The following is a 9,246-nucleotide window of genomic DNA, read 5'->3' on the forward strand; positions in this document are numbered from 1 at the left end:
AAAAAGTGGCATATGGTTTGTAATCAGTCATGTCTCCTTACCTGTTTGACAGTTTAAGATGATGCTTTATTGTAGATAGTAGTACGTACTGTACTGTTAGGTAATCATGGAAGAATGAAACACAACAACACGGCGAGTGACTTTATTAGGAGGACAAAAGCAGGAAACCCAAACATCTAAAACCAAATCTAACGAAAACACGAACGTGTTATTTGTTTGATCCAAGGCTCCACAATGATGAAAGACTTTTATGCTATAGCTGCTGATACCAAGGTTAAGATTTACCAGTCTACTTCTTGACTTAGCTCCTGATTCAGAACAAATCAGAATCCATTTATTTAGAAAATATATATATATAAAGAATATGAAACATAGCCTTAGACATGTTGTTCTACATAAATCATAAATTTGCATTAAATTATATATATTGTGTATACTGTACTGTATTGTTCTATTTTTTTTTGTTTTTTTTGCTCCTTAAAATTGTCTTGTACTTACACATCATGCTTCTCACTTGTGCCTTAAATTGCCCCCGGGGACATATAAAGTTTTCTGAATCAGACATGATCATACTGTCATGGCTTAAAGATCAAAATAACATGATATGAAGTTGTATAACTGAGCTGCCCCTTGTTCTGGTTTTGTGTTTTTAAATGAGCAGTGCAGAGTAAGAATGAAAGTAACAGTGACACAGTGACTAAATGTGCCACCTGATGGAAGAAGTGATCGTCGAATGTTTTGATTTCCATGTTTGCGTCATTTTACTTATTTCCATTCACAATAGCAAAAAAACCTGTCCCATGGCCCAGGTCTGACGGTCGGACTTATGAAAGGCTGCCAGGTGTTTGATCAGAGGCCAGGCAGCCAGACGCAGGCGACTGTACAGTGATAATGCACCAAGGAATGGTAAAAGTCTGCCTTGGGCTTGAGCCAGCAGCAGAGACGCTGAAATGCATTTGAGGTTAGTCGAAAAAGGTTTTGAGACAAGTACCAGACATCTATCATCAGATGTTTCCAGCCCCAAAAAAACTCTCTGTCCCACATTCTCCAACAGATGGAATCTGAAGCAGGTTTGCCGAGGCATTTAGAACCAGTTAAAATCAATCAAATTAAAAACATTTGTCAGAGATTTATATCTTCCAACTGGCAAACTGAAGATGATCTAGGGGAAGAAACCCACATTTATGACACAGGTCCATGATGTTTGTGAAAAACATTTTGCTCCCTTGAGCCTTTTAGACATTTTTTGTTGGAGCTGGCTGACTGTTTACAAGATTGTTTCTCTGCTCAATCAATTATTTATTTTTCTGGACTAATACAAAGGCTCATGTAATATTTGTAGCAACAATCTAACAGTCATTTATAGTAATCTCCACTGTCTTACTTTAATACTATTATAAGCTCATATAGTGCTTCTCATATCATACTTTCGATTTTAAAGAGAGTGATCACATACAGATAATAGTTTCATGACTTTGCGGTAACAAGGGGACCCTCCCCCAAACTTTTTAAACAGTCTCTTCACTATGCTACTTTTTTTAACAGCTGTGATTCAAAGACACTCCCACCTTCGCTTTAAAAGCCTGCGGACACCAAAGCATTTCACCTCTGTTGAGAATTTGCTTCAAGATCTGGTCTTGTCGTCATCACTCAGTGGATGAACAGTCTGGGACACTTTTATTGATCCACTGCAGGAAAGCTCTTTCCTCAGAAACGGCGCTTCTTTTGAGGTGTGTCCCACTCTGGAGTGCTGATGATGGAAATGTGTGTCAGAGCGGCGGCTCTGTCTCTGGTGCTGCAGCAGCTGGTGCTCACTGTCACAGCTGAAGGCATGGGTAAGTACTGGCTCCTCTCCATCCATGTCCATAATAAAAACATTGCACAATATGTCCCCGTGTGCTGTATATGTTAAATGTATACACATAACTGCTGTTTTTTCAATTATCAGTCTGTTGTCTGCAAAAAAATCTGTAAAAGTCTATCTCTGCTCCTTTTCTGTGGCTTGCAGGGTTTGATGTGTAGGATCTAGTAACAGTCTGACCTAATTAAGGTGGTAAAACAACGCCAAGTGCCATCTGAGAAGTGCATTTGCAAAACATCCATTTGCCTGGAAACTGCACGCAAAAGTTTCCAGTTAAAGTCTCTGTCACTTCATCTTGAACTGAATTTCTTGAAGTTCAGCTAATGGCAGCGTGAAAGTGTTTTTCTGTGTAATGTGTCCGTCCGTGTGAGTTAGTGTGAGGCAGCAGGATCGTTCCAATGGAAGGACTTTATTGCTGCTCCTTTCTGCTGTTCTGCCGCTGCAGTATACCACTCTATAAAACACAGCAGGATGCAACACACACACACACACATATACAGATACACTGTCACACATAATAAAGTACCGTAGTGCTCTGACTCAGCAGTGGCAATCCATAGTACACCGGGAGCCACAGCTATTAAGACTCAAACTCAAAATACCGATAAAAGAAGAAAGCCAGCACTATGTGTACCAGATGAAGTGCCTTAACCTCCTCCCGCCTATTGACAAACCATTATACTGTGTGTTACTCTGTCTTTCACTGCTCAACTGGTATGTAACAATCCTCTCCTGTGTTAGTCTACGACCTGCTGGTGTCTCCAGACTGCCTGCCAGACTTGCTGCAAGGAAGCCTGAAGAACAAAGGGCGAGATGAGGCTTTCCTCCTCTCGTCCTTCAGGCTCCACAGTAAGGCCCCCACTTCTCTGTACAGTGTCATCAACCCCAAAGACAACACCAAGTACCTGGAGTTCAGTGTTCAGGCCAAAATGAGCAAAGGTGAGTTGTAACGCTGACACATGTAACGCTGTCTGTGACAAATGCAAACTACATAATCATGTCTTAACTCTCTTTATTTTCTTTCTTCTGTCTCTCTCCCAGTGACTCTTCGTTACCAGAAGACTGACGGCAGATTTGGCACTACCAGTTTCAACCATGCTGCCCTGGCAGATGGACGGGAGCACCATGTGATGCTACATGCCAGCGGCCTACAGGGTGGCCCACCCCGCCTCAACATCTACGTAGACTGTAGACTGGCTCACAGTTTGGCTGATCTGCCGGCTGCGTTTGGGTCACTCCCAACAGGTCCCAACAAGGTGGCACTCAGGACCCTGCAGTCGAGTGGACAGGTGAATGACAGCTGAAGTTACAGATGTACTGTATGCTGCCTGTCATTCTAATCCTAAACCTTCTGTCTTTATTTTATTCCCTTTTAAGGATGAACTGACCGACTTGAAGCTGGTGATCGAGGACACCATAGACAATGTGGCCACCCTGCAGGACTGCAGCATGGGTCAGGCCGAACCCCTGCAGCTGCTCAGTGAGAACAAGCCTCAGCAGATTTACGTCACAAAAGGACCTGCAATGTTTATCTAATTGTTTAACTTTGATCTGTGAATTCTCCTCAGGCGTACAGCGAGGCAGGACGGTGCAAGATCAGGCCACTTTGCTGGAGGTCAAGACCATGTTATCTGAGATGAAGGAGCTGCTCCACCAGCAGGTAACCAGCTCTGTGCCTGTGACTCACACGGTTAAACCAACACAAAGCTGTAATAAAAGCTTTAATAATGATAGCGCTGTTTGCCTTTTTTTATGGTTGCTTTTTAAATACAGGCCCGTGTTGAGGTGAAATTAAACGGATAGCATGTGAGAAAGGTTTGCGGAATACAATGAATACAGGATTATGACGTGTCATTGTAAACAGCTGACAAACCCTTTGACTTTCAGTCTTGTTTCAAGGCTTTACGTAACCTGAGCAACAGACGGCTGAGTAAAAGCGAAAATAACACCTTCGCCTCAGCAGCGGCTAGACGTGCATGAATTCTGATGATCATTTAAAGCGCGGGATTTATTAGGAGTTAAGACATCAAACAGGAACCCTGAGGCAATACGATGCTATTTAGACAGTATCAGATACCAGAGAAAATCCTTTATCGAAAGAAAACATAGAAGTGGAGTTAACCTAAGTATACACACATTTTATAGCTTCTCAAACATCATTCAGATTTCCACTAGTCTTTGAAAGATTGTGGTGCTATAAAAGCTGTAATGAGCAACAGAGTTTATTAACAGTGTTGCTCTCTCTGTCTTTTGGACTAAGATTAAGGAGACAACATTTCTGAGGAATACCATTGCAGAGTGTCTGGCCTGTGGTAAGCACTACAAACACTGATTAGATCAGTATTTAGACACTAGATACCAAAGTGACATTTTAAGTCTTCCATCTGTCTGTGTGTGCATCCAGGACTTTTGGGCAATCCAACCAACACAGGTCCAGCGCCACATCCACATCCTCAGCCTCAGCATCTGTCTCAGTGCCCACCTGGGACCTGTTTCAGGCAGAACATGTGTATCCGTTCAGAGTTGGGTGGCTTCCAGTGTGCGCCCTGTCCCGATGGATACACGGGAGATGGGGTGTACTGTGATGATGTAGATGAGGTATGGATTTTAAATTTCTTAGTGTGCATGTACAGTATGTCTGCAACCGGTAAGTGAAGGTATCACTACTTAGCATGTTGTAACCTTGTGTGTTTTTTGTGTTTTAGTGCCAGTTTAATCCGTGCTTTTCTGGGGTTCAGTGTGTGAACACTGCTCCTGGTTTTCGATGTGAGAAGTGTCCAATGGGTTACACTGGGCCAGAGTTAAATGGAGTCGGGGTGTCTTATGCCAAGACACACAAACAGGTAATAATACACTATAAGGGATTTATTCAGATTGATTTATCTGTGTCTGCAGACAAAATATGATCATTTATACACGGTTCCTCTCAGGTGTGTGAAGATATAGATGAGTGTCTGAACCCGCCTCAGGACGGAGGTTGCACCCCCAACTCTCTCTGCTACAACAGCATGGTAAGACCACTGGCCCTGCTGCATGATTATAGTTTTTTTTAAAGCCAAGGGCTCAGGTTTGTGACTCTGTACTGTCCTCACCAGGGCTCCTTCCGCTGTGGAGAGTGTAGAGCTGGGTTCACAGGTGACCAGGTGAGAGGCTGCCACGGCACCAGGCTTTGCCCCAACGGTCAACCCAACCCCTGTGACATCAACGCAGAGTGTATCGTGGAAAGAGACGGTAGCATTAGCTGTGCGGTAAGAACTGACAGTAATGTGATTAGGTTAACTGCTCTTCTACATCAAACTTAGCAAATAAAATGTCTTTTTTCCCCCTCTTCACCTTGGGTGACAGTGCGGCGTCGGCTGGGCTGGCAATGGCTACGTGTGTGGGATGGACACAGACATTGACGCATATCCTGACAATAAACTCCTGTGCAGAGACAACTCCTGTAAGAAGGTACTCGTTTCTACATCCCCTGCTTCCTCTCACATTTAATTCATGCTAGTATTAAAAACTCCGCTGTGCGTATTGTTTCCAGGACAACTGTCTGCGGGTGCCAAACTCTGGCCAAGAGGATGCAGACAGGGACGGGGTGGGTGACGCCTGTGATGAGGATGCAGACAGTGACGGCATTGCTAACATGGATGTAGGTGACTTAGCTTCAAAAGTCCATGAAATACAATAAACTCTCAGAAGGTTTCTTTGATGAGCCGTTGCACTTTATTTCCCTATCCCAGGATAACTGCTGGCTGGTTCCTAATGTGGACCAGAGGAACAGTGATAAGGATCTCCATGGCGACGCTTGTGACAACTGCAGGACAGTGGAAAATCCCTCACAGAGGGACACAGACCAAGATGGTCTGGGAGATGAATGTGATGATGACATGGATGGAGATGGTAAGTGTAAGAAATTATAGCCACTGACTGCTCTACGTCACTTAGGTGTAAATAAAGAAATAACATATATTTTGCACGTCTCAGTTGGCTAAAATAGGCTGGTTGGCTGTTAGAGTTGTACTAAGTGGACTATTAACCCTTTTATTGCATGAATTAGGTAAATTTAGGAACACATTGTGAAACCTAACGGCTGATAAACGCATTAAGTGTCTGTCTCTGTGAGCTCTATTACCCAAACCACAGCCTGTCTGGACCAGACTGCCTGGACAAGAATACGACCTTTATGGTCCGGTTTGGAGGATGTAGACGGGAACATTTTTGTTCCTTTCTCTGGACCGGCCCCGCTTTATCTGTGCAAAACATCCCTCTGGTCTTTTTTGTGTGTCTGTTTCCAATTCACATCCTTGCCAGTTAGATCACTGGCTGGCAGGAAAAAACAGCTTTTGCATCATTAAAATAGTGAAGCAAGTTAAAAAGTAAAAAAAAAAAAAGACTGTTCTCACGATACCTCTCTTGATTGACCTTTCAGGCAAACTCTTACTGGCTGCAGTTTTAACTTTTTGTGTGCGAACTTGCGTGAATTTGCGATTGTTGCATGTTTAGACTCTGTTTGGTGGCTTCCATTCGCATGGTTTGGCAGACCATTGTTTGCGTCTTTACCTCAAAGCCTGAATTTTTAAGCACTTGGTCATGTCTGCCTCTGTTCTACAAGTGTTTTTCCACGGTAGGCCTCTGCCAGGCTTCCAGGGCCAATGGAAACTATTTCACCTTCGTCTTACACAAACACCGCCATCTGGTGATGCATTGGACTTTGCTGTGGGCTGCTTTCTGTCGTGCTTTCTTTCTTTTCCCGGTTGTGACGCAGAAGGTGAACCTCCTTGTGTTCTCAGGTTTGAAAAATATTCTTGACAACTGCCAGCGAGTGCCCAACATAGACCAGAGGGATAAAGACAATGACGGGGTGGGGGATGCCTGTGACAGCTGTCCGAATGTGGCCAACCCTAACCAGGTACCAGACCAGACAACAGCCTGAAAAAAGATCCATCTGCTGCCACCACTCTGACCAGCAGTCTTTGTTTTGTCTACCTGCAGTCCGACTCAGATGACGATCTCGTAGGAGATACCTGTGACGACAACATAGACAGGTAGAGCCCACATCATGAGCTGAAAGTCTGTTAACATGTATCTGTTTTGCTGTTCGCTTTATCTGCCCTACTTCTTCTTTGTCAGTGATGGAGACGGACATCAAAACACAAAAGACAACTGTCCCACAGTCATCAACTCCTCTCAGCTGGACACTGACAAGGATGGACTGGTTTGATCTAGTTCTTTAATCATTTACTTAACAAATCGTATTAAACTAATTCCACACATGTACAGCTGATGCCTCTTTGGTCTTGTTGTAGGGAGACGAATGTGACGATGACGACGATAACGATGGCATACTGGACGAGGATGACAACTGCAGACTGGTGCCCAACCCAGACCAAAGGGACTCCAACAGTTAGTATCACTTGGATGTGTCCATGTATGTGTACAGTGTGAGTTTGTATACTAAGCCGTGTCAATGTGTTTCAGACGACAAAGTTGGAGACGCGTGTGAAGGAGACTTTGACAAGGACAATGTCATTGACATAATCGACCACTGTCCGGAGAACGCTGAAGTCACCCTGACCGACTTCAGAGCTTATCAGACGGTGGTGCTGGACCCAGAGGGGGACTCTCAGATTGACCCCAACTGGGTGGTTCTCAACCAGGTAAACAGGCCTTTCTTTTCCAAGGTTTTGTTTCAGAAGAATCTGTAAAACACACAGATCAGCCACAACATTAAAACCACTGACAGGAGAAGTGAATAACATTGACCATCTTGTGACAATGCAATGTTCTGCTGGGAAACCTTTGGACCTGGCATTAATGTGGATGTTACTTAGACATGTACCACCCACCTAGACCAGACCAGGCACCCCCACCCCATAGCAATGACACTCCTTGATGGCAGCAGCCATCCCCAGCAGGATGCAGCCTGACACAGGCGCACACACAAAAATGCTTTTAAACCTTTTAGAACTATTCACCAACACATTTCATGCATCGGTGGCGCTTCCCTTCTGTTTTTCTGTCAGGGCATGGAGATCGTCCAGACCATGAACTCTGACCCTGGTCTTGCTGTAGGTATGTGCAGAATACCTTTGTACTATCACACCCCGATCTCTCACCAAATAACTCTGATTATTTTCCTTATTCATCTATGTGCTGCCTCATCAGTGCTCCGTTTATATCCGTAGGCTACAAAGCGTTCAGCGGAGTTGACTTTGAGGGAACCTTCCACGTGAACACAGTGACAGATGACGACTATGCTGGCTTCATTTTCGGATACCAGGACTCCTCCTCCTTCTATGTAGTGATGTGGAAACAGACCGAACAGACCTACTGGCAGGCTGCGCCCTTCAGGGCTGTCGCTGAGCCGGGAATACAGCTCAAGGTGTGGGGGGGGAGTGCGTTTGCTGTTAATCACCTGTTGTCAGCATCAATTTCCCCTCTCTGATATTATGTGGCTATTTATCTCCAGGTGGTGAAATCTACGACAGGTCCTGGTGAGTATCTGAGGAACTCCCTCTGGCACACAGGAAACACCCCCGACCAGGTAGGTCTCCTGTGGAAAGACCCCAGGAATGTCGGCTGGAAGGACAAGGTTTCCTACCGCTGGTTCCTCCAGCACAGACCACAGGTTGGATACATCAGGTACAAACACAAACACACCACCACAGAAACATATCCACGTGCAGTATACAGTGCTAACCGACTAACCGCTTTCGCCTCTTGTGTGAACCAGGGCTCGCTTTTTTGAGGGTTCAACCCTGGTTGCGGACACAGGGGTGATCATTGACACCAGCATGAGAGGCGGGCGACTCGGTGTGTTCTGCTTCTCTCAGGAAAATATCATCTGGTCCAATCTGAAGTACCGCTGCAACGGTGAGTGTCTGTGAGCGGAGGACTGTTCAGTCAGCCGTGCAAGGTGTGTATACACTCCTGAGATTTTCTTCTCGTTCCCACAGACACAATTCCTGCCGATTACGAGGATCTGCCCAAAACACAGACTGACAACAGAGGTGGGGTATAATCTGTCAACGAAACAACTTCAGCCCTGCGGAAAATATAGATACAAGGAGCAGGCTGCATTGTTGAGAAAGGGACGATGAATGTAAGAGATATCATGACTGACCATTTGGATGGCAGCATTTTAACTTTGTCATTAAAGTGAAAGGGTTTAAGAAAAGCTTAAAGTAAAGTGCTTAACATTGGGCATTAGTATGACTTCAGTATAAATGAAAAATCGTACAATCTTTTATAAATCATGAGCAATGTCTGTGTATATCTATGCAATATCGCCTTCAGTTTTTCAAGTGCAGTTAAAGATGCTGGTTTTTATGCAGTGTTCAATTAAGTACAATAAAAAATAAAAGCATGTTCAGTCTCATTTTTCATCTAATTAT

At 44.4% G+C, this 9,246-nt stretch overlaps 1 protein-coding gene across 1 annotated transcript; it reads left to right on the forward strand.

The window, feature by feature from the left end:
* Window positions 1-1,647: 1,647 nt before the first annotated feature.
* thbs4a (thrombospondin 4a) lies at window positions 1,648-9,178 on the forward strand. Its single transcript, XM_084551113.1, has 23 exons — window positions 1,648-1,835; window positions 2,603-2,800; window positions 2,903-3,150; window positions 3,239-3,341; window positions 3,430-3,521; window positions 4,122-4,173; window positions 4,266-4,459; window positions 4,567-4,704; window positions 4,792-4,872; window positions 4,957-5,109; window positions 5,207-5,311; window positions 5,394-5,501; window positions 5,593-5,752; window positions 6,643-6,761; window positions 6,845-6,897; window positions 6,983-7,067; window positions 7,159-7,255; window positions 7,331-7,509; window positions 7,876-7,924; window positions 8,038-8,234; window positions 8,322-8,494; window positions 8,586-8,725; window positions 8,809-9,178. Exons 1-23 carry the CDS (start codon window positions 1,754-1,756, stop codon window positions 8,871-8,873), a joined length of 2,871 nt encoding a protein of 956 aa, XP_084407239.1. The 5' UTR covers window positions 1,648-1,753; the 3' UTR covers window positions 8,874-9,178.
* Window positions 9,179-9,246: the final 68 nt, after the last annotated feature.

This window comes from Chelon labrosus (genome assembly GCF_963514085.1).
Source record: "Chelon labrosus genome assembly, chromosome: 9".
Classification (NCBI taxonomy): Eukaryota; Metazoa; Chordata; class Actinopteri; order Mugiliformes; family Mugilidae; genus Chelon; species Chelon labrosus.